The sequence below is a fragment of the Indicator indicator genome, chromosome 3 (assembly GCF_027791375.1).
Source record: "Indicator indicator isolate 239-I01 chromosome 3, UM_Iind_1.1, whole genome shotgun sequence".
Lineage (NCBI taxonomy): Eukaryota > Metazoa > Chordata > Aves > Piciformes > Indicatoridae > Indicator > Indicator indicator.
The window spans coordinates 49,043,837-49,067,942 of record NC_072012.1 but is presented as its reverse complement, the minus strand read 5'-3'; the positions used below and the strand labels follow the sequence as shown (position 1 = coordinate 49,067,942).

General features: G+C 41.4%; 1 protein-coding gene across 1 annotated transcript; it reads right to left on the bottom strand.

Annotated features, from left to right (window-relative positions):
• Positions 1–700: 700 nt before the first annotated feature.
• Positions 701–12,363, bottom strand: FRS2 (fibroblast growth factor receptor substrate 2). The gene is made up of 5 exons (XM_054399660.1): positions 12,298–12,363; positions 9,586–9,772; positions 5,693–5,851; positions 4,663–4,826; positions 701–1,651 (listed from the first exon to the last, which is right to left on the bottom strand). Exons 1-5 carry the CDS (start codon positions 12,361–12,363, stop codon positions 701–703), a joined length of 1,527 nt encoding a protein of 508 aa, XP_054255635.1.
• Positions 12,364–24,106: the final 11,743 nt, after the last annotated feature.

Below are 24,106 nucleotides of genomic sequence, written 5' to 3'. Positions count from 1 at the left end.
GGTTAGGTGCATTTGTAGCTGTGATCAACAAACTTCGATGTGACCTCTCAAATATCACATGAGTTAAAAAAACACAACAAACCATTGGGAATTAGAGGCCTTCTTGCCCATGTGGGCTTATTAAAAAAATTAAAATAAAAATAAAAAAGGTGTTTCTATCCCTTGAGATGAACCAACATAAACCTGTGTAAGTCAAACCGAGTGAATTAATGCGTTACATTTCATTCTGGAGGAGCCACTTCAATGAGGAACGAACATTAAGGTATGTATCTTGAAAGATTAGGTTTACCTGCTAATAATGCACATATCAAGAGGCTTTGGAAAAAAAAAACCAAATAAACAAACAAACAAGTGTTATAAATGCCATTAATGAATATAGGCACCAGACCAGAATATTTATAAATTCAAAACTGGCATGTCACTTAAACTCTAATCAATTTAAAGAGGCACTGTGAAAGGTGGTGATGCTGCTATGTAGTTAAGTACTACTACTGTAGAATGAGATAGTGTTACCTAAATGAATACTTGCTCTACATTAATTCCCTTTAGTTAGACAAGTACATGAAGTATGCAGGGAAAACAAAACAACACAAAAGTTCCATTAGTCTATAAAAGGCGTAGTGTTAAGAAATGCAAAGTACTTGCATCTTCAATTCTAGAAACTTCACAAAAGGTGCAAATGATTTACTGCTTCCTAGGCTCACATAGGCAGGTCAGTGCTGTTATGTCTAGTTTTCCTAGAAGTACCATCGTCTCGTGGCAGTGCTTTTTGCAAGCTCGACATAGCAGCAGTTCTTTCAATGTCTATCACAGCATACAGCTCTGTGCGCCTGGTTGGGGTCTGTGGAAGTGGAGTGGTGGGGGTTTTCGGAGTCTGAGGGTTGTCGGAGTCACTGCCACCTTCCAAGTCAACCTGTATGTAGTTGAGCTGCCTGTGTTCCAAGCTCGGACGCCTAATGTCAAAGTTAAAGACTGTCGGGGTACAGTCCCGACGCCGTGGGAATTCTACTTTATGAGCACTTGCTGGTACTGTTACATTCTCTGTGTTGACATAATTATGCATTGGATCTAGATTATTGTGGTAGCCATTCAGAGATGGGGTCTTTGGTCCTAAACTGTCGTCGTCATCTCTGCTCAGCTTGCGGGCTTCCCAAACAGGAGGCAAGGATGGCAAGTTCTCATAGTTCAACAGCGCAGTTCTTCTCTGAGCAGAGTTGTTAATGTTCTGGGTGTCTGAGGTACTGGTTGATGTCAAACGACCTCTCCTGACCCCTGAGGCACTAGGGATTGATAACCTATTTATATTTTCATACACCAATTTATTACCAGATGGTGTTTCTCTACGTTCATCACTGTCGTACCCAGTGTCCCATTCAGTGTTGTTTGTGCTGCTGCCGCTAACTTGGTCTCTCCCAAGTTGCTCCAGTTTCTCTCTTTCCATTAATTGCCTTTGAACAGGTGTTGGTCCTAAAACAAACTTGACTCCTTCAGGCTCCAGGAGAACCTGAGCATCTCTGTCATCAGTACACATCTGCTCTTCTTTCACTTTAGTTGTTTCAGGGTTTGAAAGCTTTGATTCCAGTGGCACGTGCACACTTGATCGGTTTTTTCTTTCCTCTTGTACCCCAGTAGTGTTGACATAAGTGTGCACCTAAAAGGGGAAGAAAATAAATAAATAAATAAATGCAAACACTATTTATGTCCTTTTTTTTCAGCTCCAAACTCTTTCTTTCTTAACTCTCTACTTTTCTAATTAGAACACCTGAAAAAATCAAATCATGGGATAGCAGCTGTTTAAGAGTTGTGCAAAGGAAATTTACTGCCCATTTAGAAAACCCCACACAATAAAACAAACAAACAAACAAAACCTTTAAACAAAATCTCAGGAGCCCACTTGGTGTACTACTTAAGCAGTGAGCAGAGAGATTGGCTTTACTGGAGTAACAGTGCATTCTTGCTTCAAGAGCCAAAAGCCTCCCAATACTAGAAACTGAAGTAGAAAAATATATAATTCCATATGAACTGTGGCTCTCAGAATTAAAAAGAAGCAAGAGCTGGCACCAGATGCCACTAAGAAAGGCAGACATACACCACTAGCTTATCCCATAAAGTTCCTGAAGTAGATCAATGTAAGGCTGAACAGGAAAGACTGGAGTGATGGATTCTCTCTCTAAATTTTAATTCTGTCTGGATACCTAAACAACAAAAGAAATATTTTACAGCAGCAGTCATCTAGCCTTCCCAACTTCTCTGTCAAGCTCTACAAGTGTTTACAGCTCAGTTGACTCCTACTTTGATTCTCTAAACTCATTTACTCTTACATGGGCTCTTCCACAGTGGCTCCTAACAAATCATTTCCCACAAGAGACGTCACTGCACTTTATTCTGGTTACCTTCTCTGGTTTCCAACAGTTTTGTCACACATGGGAGCCTTCCTAAACTACATGATGTTTTATTAAACTTGCCTAACATTTTCATCAGCAACCTGAATGATGAGACAGAACACAGCTGCAGGAAGTTTTCCATTTGTCCCAGATCCATAAGGTTTCCACTGAAAGGGATCCTCACAAAGTTCAGCAACAGCAAATTCGAAGTCCAGTGTCCGCTATGGAACAACACCAACAGTACCAGGCACCAAATGAACTGAAAACAGCCTTGAAGAAAAGCACCAGGCCTCCAGGTGGATGGTAAGTTGAATGAGAGTCAGCAGTGTGCCTTTGCAGCAATGAAAGCCTAATGTACATTGGTTTGTGCTAGCAAAAGCACAGGTTAAGTGATTAGCACTATCAGTTCAGCATTTGTGAGACTGAATCTGGGTGCCCCAGTATCAGACAGACATCACCACACTGCACCGTACTGGAACAAGTCCATGATTAGAGAGGCTGGAGCATGTGACATGGAAAGAGAAGCTGAGAGAATTATGCTTGTTCAGTCTTAAGAGGAGGCCAGGAAACCACCTAACAGCTGTTTTCAACTATCTAATTGATCAAGACAGAGCCAGACCCTTTTTGGAGATGTTCAGCAAAAAGCTAAAAAGGTGAGGGGCAGGGGACACCAGCTGCCACAGGAAAAAAAAATCTGATTACATATCAGGGAGAAATGTTTTCACAACAAAGGTGGTGGAACACTGGAACATACAGCGCAATCCTCTTGTTTGGAGTATTCAAAGCATGAAAGGACAAGGCTCTGTGCAGCCATCTCTAAAATTTGACCTAGAGGACTCTAGAGGTCCCTTCTAACTTAAATTATTCCATGATTTCCATGTGTCAAATAAGTGACTTACATGTAAGATGCTTTTTGATTAGCATCTGTTAGTATAAAGTGCAAGTATGTGTTAAAAAGTAATCCCGGAAATTTTTTAAAACAGCACATGCAAATACATGTTTTCTATATCTTTGTTTATATATATGAAGAGCAACTCAAAAGAGTTTTCCTCAGCAAACCATTCTACAAAGTATCTGTCCTTTTGAGCCACAAGCTGCCCAGGGCAAAAGGATAGAAAGTATTTTACCCCAAAGGAGTAAATAAAAATACACAGAATTGGAGGTTAAATGGAAATACTATTTACAAATACATCCAGAAATACAAAAGGTATTCAGAGAAAAAGGAAATATATACACAAACAGAATCAGTTTGGGCCTAGCCTTCCCAGCTGAGCCCAACCAGGCCTTGCTGCTAGGCTAAAACCTGTTTGTAGATTGTGACATTTCACAGAATCAACCAGGTTGGAAGAGACCTCCAAGCTCATCAAGTCCACCTGATCACTCAACTCTATCCAATCAACCAGACCATGGCACTGAGTGCCTCATCCAGGCTTTGCTTAAACACCTCCAGGGATGGTGACTCCACCACCTCCCTGGGCAGCACATTCCCATGGCCAGTCTCTCTTGCTGGGAAGAACTTCTTTCTAAGATCAAGCCTAAACTTCCCCCCACAGCTTGAGACTGTGTCCTCTTGTTCTGTCACTGCTTGCCTGGGAGAGGAGACCAACCCCCACCTGGCTACAACCTCCCTTCAGGTAGTTGTAGAGAGCAATGAGGTCTCCCCTGAGCCTCCTCTTCTCCAGGCTAAGCACCCCCAGCTCCCTCAGCCTCTCCTCATAGGGTTCCAAAACTTCCCCCCCACACTAAGCCTCAGTAGACCCAGGAGTAGGCCCAACTGCCCCTCCCCCAAGAAAGGCTACCAAGCCTCAGCGCCCCCCACTAGGCCTCACTGCTCCCCTCTCTAGGCCCCATTGTGCAGCAAGCAATCAGCTTTGCCAAGAAGGCTGCAGAAGGCTGCAAACTCCCCCACAAACCCAGAGAGGTAATGGCCCCATGTGCCAGGAGCAGAGGGAAGAAAGAAAGAGGGAGCATTGGCTGTGAACTCCCCCTGCACAGAGAGATGCAGGGTTATGGGATGGAATAACACAGTTTCCAGCGTCCATCCCCTGTGGACGGACCATTCGTCCCCTTGTACTCTCTGAGAGGAATTTCTCTCTGGTCCTCAACCTGTACCAGTATCATTTTGAAGAGGCAAAGCAAACACTTTTGAGATAGCTACCATGGAAACACGTTACACCTGATACTGAAAACACACCAATGAAGCCTGCAGAACAAGCATTTTTTAAAAATCTTGAACTGATGTACAACCTAAGTTCTGTGAGGGGACAAAAATACCCACTTGCTCCTCTGCTACAAGTAAGGGATGAGTTGATTCTTCACCGACAGAGGGGAGGCGTGCGCTTCCGACAGAAGGATGCCTGCTGGATGGATGGGATGAAGCATCTCCAAAAGATGGATATCTTGGATAGCCATTAGGTAAACTTTGTGCATTGAACCCAGGAGCTGGTTTAATTAGAGAACAAGCAAAACCATATTAAAATAGAGAATTTTACTGTATATGAGCAAGATGCTTTGCATCTTCATTTTCAAAAGAGAAACTGTAATATGTAAACCAGTATTAAATATTCATAAGGCTTCATTTTGCTGAGGGGAAGCAAAGGGAAAAGCAATTTGCAGAGTGTAGCATCCCAGTGTTTACTGAGAAGCACATCTGAAGCATGCAGTGAAATCTGAGGTGTATTACACATCACAGTCCCTCCAGCTTCTTTCTAACATTAACCTGTCTCCTTAGCAGGGACTTATTTCCTTCAGCTTCCATTTCTCTGAAATAATTAATAAACTGGAACTCCTGCTTTCAAATATCAAGCCATCTGCCTCAGATTAACTAAAATCCTCTGATATTTTTGGAAGGACTTCACTCTACCCATCCATCTACTCAAGCAGAAGGAAGATTCTAAACCCATTACAGATGTGATATTACCATTACCTTTTTCCCAAATAAAAAGGTTGGAACATTACCAAACACAAACATTTCTCAGAAATGCTACAAGTAAATACATGGTGATGTATTATAAAGCACTTCAGCAGCTGCATTCATAAGTGTTCATAACATGCAACAACTAAGTTTCTAAAACTTATTTCTTAAAGCTGAAGAACTTGACTACAGCAGTTTTGCTCCCAAGGCTTAGGATTCTCAAAAGAGAATTCTCCACAAGTACTTCAAGTGAATGCATTACTGGTAATTAGCCCCTTAGTTTTACATTAGTTTTCTTTTTAATTAGTCAAAGACTCAATGCAAATTAAGTGCTATTTCCAGCTAACTACCACATTCTCTCAGGTATGTCCTCTGACAGCATAACCACACTTACTGGTAGGTGTTCTAGGAGTTCTTGGAGCTTCCAACTCAGTTTGATGATTATTCCTTTCTACTACTGGTTCTTCTACCACATTTATACTATTATTCTGCATTATCTCTTGCAACATATTAAATAGCTCTTCTGCACGGGCACATTTAAAGGCAAAGATTCCTATAAATACACAGGAAAAAAAAATCAAAATCCTTTAACACAAGAAACATGTCTTAAAATGTATATAGTTTTCAAAAAATAGAACAGGAATCCCTGTAATGAGTACCTGTTAAAGAAGCAAAAATGTTAAGAAACTTTTATTCCTCCAAAATACACAGAATTACTGTGAGAACCTCTGAAGAGTTTATCTAATAGAAGAATAAGATTCCCATGCATCAGAAGTTAAATTAGAATAGAAAACTGATTCACTTAAGAGGGGAAAAATAACCCCAGTGATTCTGTGAAAACTAAGTTTTGAGTGCCAAATGGAGGGGTGGGGGGAGTGGGGCAGGGAGAGAAAAACAACCAAAACCAAACCACAACACAAGGCAAGATTTTTTCTTTAGCTGATTAAAAGGATACCTGTTAAATAAATATATATTTTTAAAAAGCAAACCAAACAATAACAAAACATTAAGTGAAACTACTGTGGTGCTACAAGGTCATCTTTTTTTAACCCACGTTTCTAAAGAAAGATACCTGCATAACAGGAAAGAAAGATTTTAAACACTAGTCTCTTTAAAGAAGAGTCAAATGAAAAGCTAGGAAGACAAACCGTGTGAAACAGACAGTAACAACCCGATTGCTTCAGGCTAAAGGATAGACACAGAACACAAAGTTAGCATCAATACCATCTCTGTTGCAGGTGTATTGTGCCACTTTGCCTTTGAACAGCAGGGGGCGCCCCAACTTACCCTGACCAGCAAAGTCCAGCTTTGGGTTATTCTTCCATTGAAAGCATGAAGTTAAAGTTGACATGCTTGTTAAACGTGGCTGCAGGTGCTGTTGTTTTGGGTTTTTTTCAAGTGAGTATTACAATCTTAAAATGCTCTCTACTAAAATCTACCTACCTACACAGCTAGTCCTTTAAGTGCAATTGTGTTAATAGCCTGGCAATTACTATCATCATATATTTACATAAGGGTGCAGAACTCTGACAAATCAGAACTACCAGAAATGGTCCACATAGCATAAGTTCACAAAAAACCCAGCTGGGAATCACAGAATTGTCACAGTTGGAAGGGACTTCAAGGATCATCTAGTTCCAACCCCCCTGCCATAGGCAGGGACACTTCCCACGAGATTACTTTGCCCAGAGCCACATCCAGCCTGGCCTTAAAAACATCCAGAGATGAGGCACCACCTCCTTGGGCAAGCTGTTCCAGTGTCTCACCACCCTTATGGTGAAGAACTTCCTCTTGACATTGAATCTAAATTTCCTCTCCTCTAGCTTGGATCCATTCTCCCTAGTCCTATCACTACCTGACAACCTAGGAAGTCCCTCCCCAAATGGGCTAAAAGGAATGACAGTGAACAATTCATAGCTGGCTGGTGCAGGGAACAAGCTTCATGCTTGCAAAACCGCAGCTGTAGAGCTTCTTCTACTACATTTCCTCAACTCATGATCCGGCTCAAGTACATGTTTAATTTTTTGTGTGTAGTTCTGAAAATTCACGCAGAGTATTTAAGACTTAATGGACAAAAAGTGCTGAGACACTGGCACAGGTTGCCCAGGGAGGTGGTGGAAGCCTCATCCCTGGAGGTTTTTGCAGCCAGGCTGGATGCGGCTGTGAGTAACCTGCTGTAGTGTGAGGTGTCCCTGCCCATGGCAGGGGGATTGGAACTGGATGATCCTCGAGGTCCCTTCCAAACCCTGACAATTCTGTGAAAAAAAGATTTAAAAAGAGATTTTGGGCTCACAAGCTTTAACAACTTCCCAATATGCTTCTGAAAAATTAAAATGTCTTTACCTCTGTTTAAAAAAAGTGCTTTCATATTGCTAATTCCTTAAAATGTGAGTTGAATCAAATTGGCACTGAAATTGTGAGCAAAACCAACCTGATGAAACCCTGGTTTGCCATTAAATACATTCACATTAAATACAATGTGTATGGTGACATACCAGCTCCTCCAAGTTTTCTATCCTGAATTATCTATCAATTAATGCTCCCAAAACAGGTCTTCAAGGTTTTTAATGCCTGACAGAAACTGAGTGTTTTCCTATCAGTGCCTTCTGACAGTTTATAAATAGATACAATTTGAGATTAAATGGAAAATACAAACTAGAATGGCTCATGCAATCAGTAAAAGGTTGCTGGGCAGTGTTCAGGGTATTCTCAAATGAAAAGCTTCTTGGTCATGTCACCAAGTGAGATGAAGTTTTTTGCAGCTGTGCCCACAAAATTCAATGTACTCTCAGGAACAATACTCCATTGCAAAAAGGCAGCAGAGAGAACATTTTATGCCAGATCTCTTTTTTTCTCAGTATTTGCAGTATTTCACTATTACATAAGGAAGGCAAGAAACAAAAGAGGGAGGAATGGGTTGCTGCTTACACAGCCTGCTTAATCTTCCCTAGTAAAAAAAAAATAAATTGGGAGGGTAGCAGAGAAGTCAATTAGACTTTGGAAAATTTTGCAGACTTGCTAACAGGCTGAGGAAAAGAACCTTCAAAGTAGTATTTTCAATTGAATTTTATTTTATATGCTGTAAATCAAACCCGCAAGGTAGTATTTTAAATTGATTTTTATTAGTATCTATTTTATATGCTTAGAAGAAGCAGTAAGTCAAACCTGCAAAATCAATTGAAGTGATTTTCATCAAAGCAAAATTTATTACTTTCTTCTTAGATGCCTCAAAAATTGAATTTAGTATGGAGTTTACAGTAACATTTAAAAACATCTCCATTTCTCATTCAGAGATGAACTGAGAATGTCTCTACATTATTATTTTAAAACCCCAAAGGTTGTCTGCCCTTACTTCTGCTTGGACAACGAATATTGACCAGCTTTATTTCCAATCCAACTTTATGTCCAATCAAGTTCTTTCATCTTCCCAATTTTTTACAGTAAAAATTAAAAAAAATTGCAATTGATAAATATAATTTTTTGCTTAAAACATTAGCAAATGCTAGAATCCATAAGAACGCAAAAATACAACTTAATTTCATAAGATAGGAATACCAACCATTAATTCCAATTACACCACATCTACATCACAGTAGAAAGATGCAAAACAACACTGAGACCTCAGCCAAAAATGCTATTTTTGGGGGGGGGCTGATGCAGTAAAGCCTAAATTTCACTAGGAGCCAACTTTGGCCAAGGTAGGCATGATCTGGAAACTGGAAAGGTAACCATCCTTTTCCAGTTAAAGCCACAAATAACTAAGCATAGCTTTATACAAGTATGTGCCTAGATTTGGGAATGTCACGGATATAAATGAACGTGGTATTTGGTTTAGGAAGAGGATGAAACACAAGTGTGTTACAGAAGACAATAATAGGGTAGGAACATCTGGTTCACACCAGTGCTCCACTCTTTCAAAACAGAGGATTCCTTGAGTTCTGAGGAGATTTCTCCATAGTTCCATCCAGATTTCACTGCCCCTCTCTGAAAGTCAAGTCAGCTTCTGAGGTAGAAGGACGTTCCTGTCAAAACCACCTCCCAAGTTGACCAGATGTATCCAGATGTGCAAGCACGTAATGCTCCAGACTTAAATTACCCAAAACTCTGCAACTCAAATCCTCAATTTTACCATAAGACCATTCCTCATATGGTGTTTTTTCTCCAGAAACCATCTTCACAAATTTAACCACAGCCTTTATAATCCTTGCCAAAGGACAGGCTAGGACCCTTCTTTTCAAACATCAAATAACATTCCCAAAAAGTTTCACACAGAAAAATTCCAAATACCTTGTCCAGTTTGACACCTTCGGCCACTTTCAAAGGAGAAGAGATTTGAGTCATAGCCATAGCGACGGAGACAGAGGTAGTGCCATTTGACAGAGTCCCTCTTACGGGTGTACAAAATTAATTCTGTATCTGTAAGTTCCATTATGCCAGAACCCAGTTCATTGCCATCATCATCCACATTAATAACCTATGAAATAGAAGTTAAATAGCATTAGGTAAGTACTTTTTTCTTCTGAGCACCACAGCATCACAGGATGTTAGGGGTTGGAAGGGACCTCTGGAGATCTTCCAGTCCAACCTTCCTGCCAGAGCAGGACCAGAGAATCCAGCACAGGAACACATCAAGATAGGGCTGGAAAGTCTCCAGAGAAGGAGACTCCACAATCTCTCTGGGAAGCCTGTTCCAGTGCTCTGTCACCCTTACAGAAGTTCTTCCTCATGTTGAGGTGGAATAATACTAATAAAAATCAATTGAAAATACTACTTTGAAGGTTCTTTTCTCAGGAAAAGAGTGTAGTGGAACACTGGAACAAGTTGCCCAGGGAGGCGGTTGGGGCCCCATTCCTGGAGATATTCAAGGTGAGGCTCACAGAGCACCGGAGCAGGCTCCGCAGAGAGGTTGTGGAGTCTCCTTCTCTGGAGACTTTCCAGCCCTGTCTGGATGTGTTCCTGTGTGACCTGCGCTAGATTCTATGGTCCTGCTCTGGCAGGGGGGTTGGACTGGAAGATCTGGGAGCTGGGGTTCTTTAGCCTGGAGAAGAGGAGGCTCAGGGGAGACCTCATTGCTCTCCATAACTACCTGATGGGTTGTTGTAGACAGGTGGGGGTTGGTCTCTTCTCCCAGGCAAGCAGCACCAGAACAAGAGGACACAGTCTCAAGCTGTACAGGGGGAAGTTTAGGCTTGATCTTAGAAAGAAGTTCTTCCCAGCAAGAGAGATTGACCATGGGAATGTGCTGCCCAGGGAGGGGGTGGGGTCAATGTCCCTGGAGGTGTTTAAGCAAAGCCTGGATGAGGCACTCAGTGCCATGGTCTGGTTGATTAGATAGGGTTGGGTGATCAGGTGGACTTGATGAGCTTGGAGGTCTCTTCCAACCTGGTTGATTCTGTGTGATCTCCAGAGGTCCCTTCCATCCTCTAACATCCTGTGATCCTGTAACAGTTTCTTTTTACTTAAACTGGTTTTATGTGCCTATTTTAGTATTTACACTCAGACAAGGTATCCCTCAGACAATGGAATCTTTCAAAGTCCCATTTCTATTTAAACATAACAGTAATTTGCTTTGTCATACAAACCTACCTACAGTGGGGAAGAGGAGTAAGAAAGGATAAGGGGCTCCAAGATCAAGCTTCCCTCACATATCTGTATTGCCTTGCACCATGCTGAATCACCAGACTGTTTTAGACTGATTTTTCCTGCCTTTTTAAAGTCAACAAATAATTTAAATACTATCTGCTTATCAAGCAGGAAAACATGTGTATAAAAGCTTAAACTCTTAATCCTTTCTGCTTTTAAACCAGTTTGAGGTAATCTAGATCCTTTATGGAATTCATCAGACAATGTGTATTTCCCTCCATGTGTATTTTATCCCACAATGCTGCTTTTAGTGGGATTCTTTCTTACTACCAAAAAAAAAGACAACCAACTTCCCTATGGTATCAATTAATATCACTCCTTAAAGAGACATTTTCAACTTGAAATTTAGCCAACTGAAAAAGAATTAGGTTTATTTCATCTGTTACTGAGGCTCGTGCCAACTTTCTTCATTTTACAAATTACTTTCTTTCATCTTCTCCCACACTGCTACATCAGCAACCCACACAAACAACAGAGAAATCCTACAAGGAGAAAAATAGGAACTAGTAACACAAAGTGATGTCAAATGCATAAAAAGCAAGAAAACAGAGAACTATTTGATTCTTCATCTTTTTGTACTGATATTAAACACTTCCAGAAATTCCCACAGCTTTAAAGCTCTTCACCCTGAGGCAACAGATGAATCATTTTTCACTCTGGAAGCATCACATTCCTTTGTCAACTCACAGAGACGGTTTGGGGCACAGAAGCCAACCTGACTTGTGTGAGTATGCAAAGGTATGCTTACCTAAATTCACTGACTTCAGCAGCTTCATGGCAAGCAGGTTAAGCACATGAACAAGCATTCACAAGCTTACAAATTCCAGGGATGTAAATGACAGAAGCATGTTTATAAATAACATTTCTTTGAAGTTAAGGACAAAAGTTCTCCACGTGCTATAATCAGTAGTAATCCTCAAGTAAAATCAAGCAGTCCTAAAATTCTGCATTGCTGAGCCTGCATCCAGGTTCATAATCACACTTCTGCAATAGTTCTTCCCTTATGTTTACAACTTGCTTCCTAAATTCCATAATCTCCCAGGGGTGACAGTATTTAGTTGGGCCCTACCAGCTGAAATGCTGATGGATCAAAAAGCACAGGGCCTCTTCTCCTTCCTGATGATCAAAACTGTCATAAAACAGCCTACCCTGTCTAGAACAATCCTGTCACTGCTGCTAAGAAAGCAATTCTCAAAGGGGCAAAAGGAACTTGGAGCCACAAACACCCACAACTCCGCAGTGTTTTAAATGTTCAGTAATTCCCACCCTATTCTCATTCAAATTTTTTCCTATCATAGACCTAACTCTGCAAGGAAGCAGCACAATAATTCACAGGACAGCACGTCAGTTGCTTACCTTAAACTTGTTTCGATGGTTATCTGGGACAGTTTCTTTATCTGGACAGCTACAACAGCTACCCATGACTTCTTCAGAACACCATGTGATCTCTGAAGGGGGAGAAAAACCCCAACCAAAATGAACATTTAGTTGAAGTGAAAATACAGTATTAAGCACAAAAAAACCAAGAAAAAATGCTCTCTGAAATTATAATTCTTCGTGATGAATTTTGCAGTCCAAAGTTGAAAGAAAAAAAAAATCAACACAAATATTACAAACATTTTTTAAACAGCTACTTTAGATTTGGCATTAAAGAGTGGCTACACAGAACTGTTAAAGCCTTACCAATAGCACAGCTTGGGGTTACTACCAAACAGACCCATTTGATTTGTCGCTTTAATTCCCATGGTAGCAGCTTGGGGGAAAACAAAACCCAACAAACTTACTGGGTATGATTCTCACCTCCTGAGCCAGGGTCTCTACACAAGGCACTACCTGGATTCCAGTTCTGTCTGAATGAGCACTCACTGGCACAGCCCTAGTGACGCCCATACAAGCCCTGGGCTGTAGGAGGTTACCAGGCACAGGCAACACAAAGAGCCCACATGGCAATCCTGAAAGGCTGCCCTGGCTTCGACAGCTCCAGGGCTGGCTGGCAATAGAGGGTGGAGGCATTCCAGGCCTAGAGGCAGCCCTGTGCTGGCAGCTGTGCAGCAAAGCTCTGTGCTTCCACTTTGACATACTTCCCATACAGCAGTGTACATAAAGCTATGCAACTGAAGTCAAAGGAAATAAAAACAAAAAACCCCACATTCAACACAAGTATTTTAAAACTTGCTTTTTTTGATTTCTGTTACTAAGTTCTCTTTGGATTAATTTGTGCTACACAATTTGTTAAAAGCTAGTAAAATATTCAACTAACTGAGAACAGGATGGCTAAGTTATGGGTAACAAAAATAAATATTGGATAATTTTGATATTTTAATTTAAAGATCTTCCTCTGTTTGCTAAAATCCTGGAAGAGAGCTAATAGGTCAACAAGAGATATGACAGGAATCAAGAAGATGAGAATTGGATAACTTTTCCTGTGAAAATGGTGGGGGAGAAATCTAATGTCATCTTAAGAAAACCGGGACTTGCTTTCTAGACAGGGATTTGTATTAGCATGTAGCAGTAGTATCCAAGTAGCACTTCAGTCTCCTGAGAAGGTAAGATGCAAGGAATACAATAAAGAGCACCGATCTCTTCCTCTCTTCTTGACCAGAAAAGCCACTCAAAAGAGATACTGCCTGTCATGCAATGATTTAAACCTGCTGCTGTTATTCATACCATGAATGTGCTGAAAAATGAAAAAGTGCTAACTGGAGCAAAGTATTCTGGGGCTTGAAGTTCCGATTGCAACACAGGAGGTTTCTTATTGTGGTTGCTGGTTCTGAGTTCTAGGGTGCTGGCTCTTTTCTGCAGGCATGGTGGTGGAAAGAGTGGGAGTCAGGTAGCAGCTGCTTTGGTTTTTCTGTTTTATGCTGATTTTTTTTCTCTGTGTATTTGACTGTGCTGCTTCTGCAAATAGGCTAAGCTATTATATTATTAGATTAATGAGATTAGCTAAGGTAATTCTGCATTGTGCTTATGATACCTTACGTTACATGAACTTTGGGGAATGGACTAAAACTACAAGTTGGTTGATTCAGATTGGATGCTAGGAAAAAGTTCTTCACTGTGAGGGTGGTAAGACACTGGAACAGGTTGCCCAGGGAGGTGGTAGAATCCTTGGAATTTTTTAAGGCCAGGATGGATGTAGCTCTGGGCAACCTGATCTAGTGCGAGGTTTCCCTGCCCATGGCAGGCGGGTTGGAACTGAATGATCTTCCAACCCGGACAATTCTATGATTAAAGTCTTACCTCTATCTCAGCCCTGAGTTTTTGTGTCTCACTCTTCCCCTCAATTTTGTGTTGGAGCAGCAGGTGGTTTAGGCATTCAAATCTGTATAAATCCAACAACAAACTCCTCCAGCAGTGAAACCGAGAACTTAACAGAAAGGGTGACAGCGTGGCTTGGATCAATCCAGTCAGAAAGAGGCAGTGCCACACATATAGCCAAAACCACAGATTCTAGAATGTAATTTCTGGCCATATAACATAAACATGCTTTAATTTTAAAGAGCCTTTTTCCCCCAAATCAACATGAAGCTGGAGGGTTAGCTGTGACTTGTGCTGTTGCAGAGAGAAGCTGTGCTACACACAACTGGGTTTCTTGCATAGTGAAGATCAGTCCTGAATTTTATTGATCAGTTCAATCACTCTCTCAACTAAAGGCTACTTTTAATAATCTTCACACATTGATAGCTTAACTCTTCTGGTTTTCCTGCTTATGAATTCTGCCTGTTTGGTTCAGAAAGGAAGACACAGGTAATAACACCTATTACTAACTTCCTACCCTGGCATCTCACAATGCCTCTCTACAGTAATGCTTAGATGCTGATCTTGTAAGCCTGCTGATGCTACCATATCCATCCTGAGCAGGCAGTGCTAAAACCAGCATCAGGTGACAATAGCTGCAAAGCAGATTAACAATGATTACATAAATTTGCAGGATCAAATTCTGCAGTTATAGTTGTAGACACTTCTAGCAGCCTTCAGGCACTGATGCTTACATGTAAAGCCCAGTCTTAGACCTCCCCAAACACTTCTGCAAAGTGGAAACAGAAATAGACAGCAGCATGTTGTTATAGCATCGTGACCTTCTTTGCATTCAGCATAAAATGACTGCCAAAATTCAAAACCACTCACCTAGATTTGGCCATTAATATTCCCAGCCTCTGCTGCAGCACTGGGGCTTCTGTCATACTCAAAGTGTCATACTGTCTTGTCACAGAACTAATCATTTGACCTAGAACTAGAAGAATATGTTAAAATGTAATTTTTTCTTGTTTTTAAGATATCAGTTAGCAAACTAACAAAAATACTTTTTTTTCATTATTATTACTTTGGAAATATTATATCAAGTGAGGTCTTCAAAGCTAGGATAGATCTTCAGGGGAGTTTTTGACAACAAACCAACCTCTTTGAAATTCCACAGCATTTTAGTGTCTAGCTGGTTCTTGGAAGAAAAACATCTGGTATCCTTTTCTGTAGTGTAGCCTGGCACACTGGGGACTCTACTTCTTCACTCACTCCTTACCCTATTCAGTGCATGAAAATGATGGATGTGAAGCTTCCATCACCATTAGCACATACTCAAATGAACCACAACAGACAAACAGAACACATTCAACTCAGTTTCCTTAACTCCTTCTTGCATATCCACTAAACATATAAAAATACTGACCATAAATTGCCTGTTTCACTTCCCTGCCACCTCTCAGACTACTCTCATACTAGGTGTCAACTCACATTTAACACCAAAACCAACTGCTGCTTCCATCAGGCTAACAGCTGGCAGCCTCCACTCTCAGTTTGTAAAACTGCCAGATGAGCACTTGGTCCTTCCTTTGACATTGCTGCTTAAACTCAAGAGAAAGGAAATATTCTCAGAGAAATACTTTATCTATCATTATTAGCATTTCTTATCAGTCTTTCAGATGTCTATGCAAACTTGTTTGAGACCACTGCAGCCTCTTCCCACTTGTGCCCTGTGATAAGGACAAGGGACAATGGACGGAAACTTCAGCACAGGAGGTTCCACCTCAACATGAGGAAGAACTTCTTTACTGTAAGGCTCACAGAGCACTGGAACAGGCTGCCCAGAGAGGTTGTGGAGTCTCCTTCTCTGGAGACTTTCCAGCCCTGTGGAAATGTGGCTAGCAAGTCTAGGGAGGTTCTTCTCTCCCTCTATTCTGCCCTGCTGAGACCACAGCTGCAATCCTGTGTCCAGTTTGGGGCTCCCCAGTTGAAGAGAGACAGAGACCTGCTGGAGAGAATCCAAGGGAGAGCCAGGAGGATGCTTAGGGGACTTGAGCATCTCCCTGTGAAGAGAGACTGAGAGCCCTGGGGCTGTTTGGTCTGGAGAAGAGAAGGCTGAGAGGGGATCTGATCAATGTCTCTCAAGAGCTGAGAGCTGGGGGTCAAGTGGAGGGGGCCAGGCTCTTTTGGGTGGTGCACAGCAATAAGCCAAGGAACAGTGGAGACGAACAGAGAAGGTTTCAGCTCAACATGAGGAGAAACTTCTTTACAGTGAGGGTGACAGAGCCCTGGAGCAGGCTGCCCAGAGAGGTTGTGGAGTCTCCTTCTCTGGAGACTTTCCAACCCCACCTGGATGCATTCCTGTGTGGACTCCCCTGGGTGCTGCTGCTCTGGCAGGGGGGTTGGACTGGATGATCTCTGGAGGTCCCTTCCAACCTCTAACATTCTGTGATTCTGTGATTCAGTACTAGTAAATGCAAAATAACATACCTAGCAAAGGAACTCTGTTAGCAAAGAACAGACATGCAGTCATGCAGTGCAATGGAAACACTAGCTCAGCTGCTATTATAAAGCAAATGAAATAGAATTGTTTGGAAAGATCTGAAAAGAACTGAACCAAAAATGAATCCACAGTGCACCTACAGATGTAGTAACCTCAAAGAATACAGAGTAAAACTAGAAATATGCCACTTGGACTGCTCAGCCTGGAAAAAGGGACCACACAGGACAGAAAAGGTTGCGTACAGAATTATAGGTGACATGGGAGAAGACAAATAAACAAGAACTACTTTCCAAATGCAAGCATTAGAGAGCAGCAGTTGACACTGTTAAGGGACAGGTCCAAATGACTACAGAAAACCACTTTTAGGACATGGTATATAGTTAAAACATTGTGATTCACAATCTCTCTTGTGGGAGTAAGTTCCAAAATTTAAAGATTCAGAAAGTAAGTGGAGAGATGCAAGTTCCACAAAGAACTTTTAAACTCCGAAATGTCACATCCAGCTCAAAAAACAGGTGTCTAAGCTGCAGATATTTAGAAAGGATCTTGGGAAATGATCACAAAATGCTCATTCTTACTATTCTCCTCCCTGTAGATTTCCTGTTGGCTTCCAGAATTTACTATTTACTGTCAGAAACAGGATGCTGGACAAATTGATACTTCATATCTGAACCAATAAAGCAACTCTAGTTAACATAAAAAGGTGACATGGACTCAGCAGAAATTTTTGAGTGTGCTGATAAAAAGCCATTAAAAAAAGGAAATAATTAACAACTCTTATTTAACTTCAAACTAAACCTTGTATTTCACAAAGGTGCAGAAGGACTGCACCTTTGAACTGCTTGATAGATATGTATCTTTGCATAAACATACTAAATACAAAGATTCTCTGCTGTGCCTATGTGGTATTTGGGATCAGGAACTTCCAGCAAGTCACACATCCTTCCTATAATTTATTTGCCCTTTGGCCATAAAATTTTCCTGGTCTTGGACAAATTGCACACAGCTGTATTGAAGAGCTATCCCCCTGCAACATGCACAGGCTCTGGTTTTGTGATGTTCCTACCCAATCTAGTTGGTATTATTTAACTATGTTTTTTGGGCAAGTTAGATTTTTGTTGGCTTAGCACACCAAACCAGCTCAGCAGAGAGGATAGTAAGTGCCAGAACCAGCTGAGGAGAGAATCACAGCCCAGTTTTCTGAAAACTTTACTAAATACTAGGATTTACTTAGTTTACCAAAATCCCTGTTAAAGTCTTCAGAACAAGAGAAGGGAAAGAGGAAGCAGAAAAGTTTAACTCACGTATCTTCACAGAATCATAGAATTGTCAAGGATCATCTAGTCCCAACTCCCCTGCCATGGACAGGGATACCTCACACTAGATCAGGTTGCCCAAGCCACATCCAGCCTGGCCTTAAAAACTTCCAGGGATGGGGTTCTACCTCCTCCACGGGCAACCTGTTCCAGTGTCTCACCACCCTTATGGTGAAGAACTACTTCTTGACTTTCAATCTAAATCTGCCCTCCTCTAGCTTGGATCCATTACCCCAGTCCTACCATGACCTGACATCCCACAAAGTCCCTTACCAGCTTTCTTGTAGCCCCCTTCAGATACTGGAAGGCCTAAAATCTTGCAGATAGTCATTAGAAAAATAATATAATTAAAAATTTTCACAAGCAAGCTACACTAATGCAGGTGTGTTTGCACTAATATTTACTCTCATCTTTTTCTAGCAAAGTTTTAAAGCCTTCACATGTTTGGACTTCCTAAAGTAAAAAGGCCTGCTCCAGTTACCTAAGAATGATTCTTAAATTATCTAAACAGAGCTTTTAATGGATAAAAAGAAAGCACACAAATTTACAGCACTGTACTTCTTTTAACTGTAAAACAATAACTAAACTCTCCCAACAGTTGTTTCCAGTTACAAGTTGGCTATTTACTCTCTTTGGAATTTTCTTAAATCTTCCCAGATTGCAAAATATTTACCCAAACTTAAACATACAAAGAGAAGTAGGCATTTTCACAGTCACAACCCTAAAAGTTAATCTTTTCAGTTGTGTCTACAATGTCAGATTTAGGAGCTGTGCTTTCCCCTTTGTGAATTATCAGTGGTGGCTGGGTGCAGTCATGCAAGGAGGGGGGACGGAGAGCACTTTCTGCTTCGCCCTAACACATGCATTACTGTACTGCAAGGTAAAAATCCCAGGCAAGACAAATCAGGACCAGAGTTTATCTAAACCTTAATGCTAACAGGACTGCAAATTAGCAACTGGCATAACTTCAGTAAGATTTATTACTTGGCTTTGTAAAGTAAAGCATGTCTCTTTCCCTCACAGGACCAAACAATGGCAACAAGTTAAGATAACCTCTCAGCAGTCAAGGAAGACAAGGCATCAGTGTAAACACAGTCAGCAAGTCACAGTCAAAATCTTTTTTGAAATTCTACCATTTGCAACTCTGCAATCTCCTCAGGCTGGGAATGGTGTGAACAACACACAGGTTGCCTTTGAGTAAGAAAGGCCACCTGGACAAGCTGCAGTCGTACTCCTCCTTTTGCTCGGTACTGGTCGCCCCATTAAAATCGGCTCACGGTGGTAAAGCCCATCTAAAAACTGGCATTAACTTAGTTCTGCATGCTCTGGTTACAGACTCAAACATTAACTTTGGGGGATATTTTCTGCACGCATTAATTCCTAGGCACATACCTTTTAAAAATCAGGGAGGGAAAATCCCCGAACTATAGCTGGCCTCAGAAGAGTTAGGGAGAAGCAAAGGTGCCTTGTCTGTAAGCTGATCTCTTGCACTTACTCTTTTCAAATGAAAAAGTGACCTTTCAAACCATCAGCTGCCACACTGCTAGATCCTCTGTATGTCTTGCTCTCAGACCTACAAGTAGAGAGAAGAAAACATAACCAATGGGCGTCAACATAATTTTAAGGCATTTTATACAAGAAAGTTGTTGCTAAAAAAATATAATTAAAACAAAACAAACCCCCAACCTGTGAGTTTCAGCAATGTATTAGAATTGCCAACTCATTGACAGATTGGTAAATCAAAACCAGGATTATTCCACCTTTATTATTCATGTATTTCTTTGAACAATTCTGTCTAGCATAGTGAGTTGAACAACATTTTTCAAATTCTTCATTATTTCTAACACCTGAAACTGCCTGGCACTTCATATTTCTTTTGTCTTCAATAACAACAGAAGGATGTAACTCTCAGTTTAGTTAAAACTCTGCCACTTTCTAAAAGACATTTCTCCAAATGTGTTCCATAACCACTGTAAAGTGTTACAGATGGTTTACCTAAGCATGAAAGAAGTTAGCCAACTGTGCTTTAGACCAACACTGAAATCCATCTCATTATCACAGAATGTTAGGGACCTCCAAAGCTCATCCAGTCCAACCCCCTGCCAGAGCAGGAGCACCTAGAGCAGATCACATGGGAACACATGCAGGTGGGTTTTGAGTATCTCCAGAGAGAGAGACTCCACAACCCCCCTGGGCAGCCTCTTCCAGTCTTCTGGCACCCTCACAGCAAAAACATTTTCCTCATGTTTCTTCGGAACTTCCTATGCCTCAACTTCCACCACTGCCCCTTGTGCTGGCATTGGGCATCACCCAGCAGAGCCTGGCTCCAGCCTCTGGGCACTCACCCTGCACATCTTTATCACCAGCAATGAGGTCACCTCTCAGGCTCCTCCTCTCCAAGCTACAGAGCCCTCAGCTCCCTCAGGCTCTCCTCATAAGGAAGATCTTCCACTCCCTTCACCATCTTTGTGGCTCTGTGCTGGACTCTCTCAAGCAGTTCCCTGAGGTCCTTCTTGAACTGAGGGGCCCAGAACTCAACACAATATTCCAGATGCAGCCTCACCAGGGCAGAGTAGAGGGGGAGGAGAACCTCTCTGGACCTACTAACCACAGCCCTTCTAATCCACCCCAGGATGCCATTGGCCTTCTTGGCCACTAGAGCTCATTGCTGGCTCATGGTCAACCTCCCATCCACCAGGACCCCCAGGGCCTTTTCCCCTTCACTGCTCTCCAACAGGTCAATCCCCAACCTCTCCTGCTCCATGGGGCTGTTCTTTCCCAGGTGCAAGGCTCTCCCTTTGCCCTTGTTGAATGTCATTCAATTTCTTCCTGCCGAACTCTCCAGCCTACGACTTCAGAAAGTCAAAAAATAAGTCCATTTAAAATTTTTTTTCAGCTGCACCAACACTGTTACTTTTTTATCTGAAAGCACATAAAGCCTCCACTAACAGACACGAAGTCTGTTGTCAATACAGCTTAAAAGCAGAATTATCTCTCCACAAAGGATCTTCCCAAGCCTAGAAAGGGCTTCCTTATCTTTCAGGAATTATCAGCAGTGATGGCAGCAAAAAGTTATTTATATACATAGATGTTCACAAATTGCTCAGTATTAAGTAAATGTCCCTATTCTCTTTCCTCCAAGCACATTTATGTTGTCACCTCTTATAAAATCCCTTAAAAACAAACATTGTTCTCCTCAAAACTATAACTTAAGATAGCTAACACTTAAAATACTTGGTGCAGAAACAGACCCATCACTTTTTCTATACTTTGCCTCTTATAGACCCTTACTTGAAATGGAAAGGTACGAAGGAAAACCTTGGGAGCAGGAAGGGAATCAGATTCATCCTGTATCTCTAACATGAATCATAGATTTGTCAGGGTTGGAAAGGACCTCAAGAATCAGCCAGTTCCAACTCCTCTGCCATGGGCTCCTAGGAACACCTCACACTAGAACAGGCTGCTCAGAGCCACATCCAGCCTGTCCTTAAAGACTTCCAGAGATGAGGCTTCCACCACCTCCCTGGGCAACCTGTTGCAGTGTCTCACCACTCTCATGGTGAAGAACTTCTTCCTAACATACAATCTGAATCTACCCATTTCTAGTTTTCTTCCATTCCCCCAGTTCTATCACTACCTGACACCCTAAAAAGTCCCCCCTCAGCTTTCTTGTAGCCCCCTTCAGATACTGGAAGGCCTTAGTGCCTTCTCTTCTCCAAACTGAACAACCCCAACTCTCTCAGTCTGTCCTCTGAGCTCCAGCCCTCTGATCATCCTCGTGGCCGTTCTCCAGACATGCTCCACACCTCCAGATCCTTCCTGTAATAGGGGCTCCAGAACTGAACGCTGTCAATCACTGCCTTTGCCCCACAGAGACTGATCTCCTTCCATACTGTGTCCAAATTTTGTCTGTCTAACCTGTACCTAAACCAGACGCTAGTAGCCACCACAAATAACTTGCTAGACAACTGAGCACACTCAAATAGGAAAAACTGATGATTTCTACTCAAAGTTCAAAATTTGTGACCCCCACTTTTTTGGATGCTTGCATTTATGCAGGGATTCAGACAAGAAGCATCCCCAGTTCAGAGCAGAAATTACAGCCAGCATCAGTACATCTGCCCAGAACATGCTGCAAGACTCATCTCGTATGACAAAATACCTGGTGAGAAGACATGGCCTATATTCAAAACAAGAAATCCAATTTCATTACAGTTGTATGAGTGGCTGCTGCTGCAAATGTCACAGATTTCTTAACAGTGATTTCTTTTAAAACTGAAGTTATTTTTAATCTTTTTGATGGCTTTCAGTGTACAGAAACAAAATTACTGTCAAACATTTGCAGATATAAACCACTCCCTGCAAATTAGTTTCTTTCTCTCCCTCTCCATCCCTCATTTTCCCCTTAAGGACATATTTTTCCTTATAAACCTTTTACAGATTGGTAGCAAATAGACATTAATTTACTTCAGATTTGACATTCTGGATGTTTGATCATTTTCACTTTTGCATATCATGTTAAATATTGCTTGATAGGTGATTACAACCAGTGTAACTGTTTAAACAGTGTATTTTCACCATGCAAAAATATAAGCAGCAATAGATGATGTCATTTAGAAAGCAGCCTGTTCTTCTAGATCTTTCATGAAGAATGATGAGGACATAATAGATCGAAGAGAAAATATACTGTAAGAGATATTGGACTAAATCTTTTATTTAAAAATTCATGCCACATGCTGCCAAAGTTTGCATTACCTTTACCAGCCAGAAAGCTTAAGATGGAACCTGAAGCTTACACAGTCGATTCCTTCAAAAATCAGTAACTCCACTCCAGTTCTGTATTCTGTTTGCCCTATGCTGAGCCACGCAGCATAGAATCTGCCCCTTCCTGAAGCTCATTCCAGTACCTCTTTCTCTTCTTTTAAACTCTTACACTTGGAAATACTTGAAGAAAACACAGCCAAGTCCCTAGGGATACATTACGATAAGTCATTTTCTCAGCTCAGAGTTTCTGAGCACTGTTGATGCTAATGGTTATTCTACAGCATGGAATAATTTCCCCTGGTTACTGTCACTTCAGAGATGAAGTACAAATTCAGAGAAGAAATCTGAGTGCTTCAGATTGCACGTAGACAATTTCTAAGTAACTCAACGCATCCTCTGCTCGTTAACCACAACTGCCACTAGAGCAAAGCAGCTGTAACTTTGCCACACAAAACGAATTTTGGATGAAAGTCCTACAGGCATTTGAGACAGCAAACAGGCTTAATAAGCACAGGAGCCAACTTACCACACATAGAGAAAATGCTACTGGGTGAAATAATGATTTTCATTATGTTTTATTGCCATTTTATTCCTTCTAGAAGATAAGTGAAGAAAGCTTAAGCAGTACTGCAATTGGTTCTTTGAGTTCTGCTGGAAGCTGAATCCTGCCCATCTTGGAACTAGCTAATGCAACAGATGCAATGGATATCCACTTTTATCTGATGTGGCAAATCTTGCGTCTTCAGAGCCATGATGTAATCCATGGTGGCAAATTCTATATGATTTAAGAATCCTGGTATCCTGCTTAGGACTTAAAATAGCCCCATACTTTGACCTTCTGTTTATTTTGGCTAACATATCTTCACTCCCACAGAGCCAAGTTCTTTCAATTGGAAAACAAAACTTAGGTTTCTGGAACATGGGACTCCCATGTACCAGACCTCACATGCACAGAAGAGATGCAGCACCAAAATAAAGCATTTGCCCTGAACTAGTAATTACTGAGTGTGGTCAGCTCCAAGAGCATCGTTCCCCCAGTGGTCACCAAAAAAAGACCTCTTTATAATTATTTGGGAATAAAACAAATTTAAAACTTCTCTACATCAGCAAAGACTAAGTCACTTTAATTTTTGGAGACAGACCAGACATAAGAGGTGCCAGAGCTGGAATGTTCTCCCGTGGAAATACAGCAGTTTAAAGGGATGTGAGTGTTCAGCAAAACAGGAAGAAAACCCTGTAGAATACAGCAAAATGGGCACGAAACACTCTCCTTGCCTGCCCAGGGGGCCACCATCCTTCAAATCAACTCCTCTTCTTTCACTTGTCCTGGAAGACCCCTGCC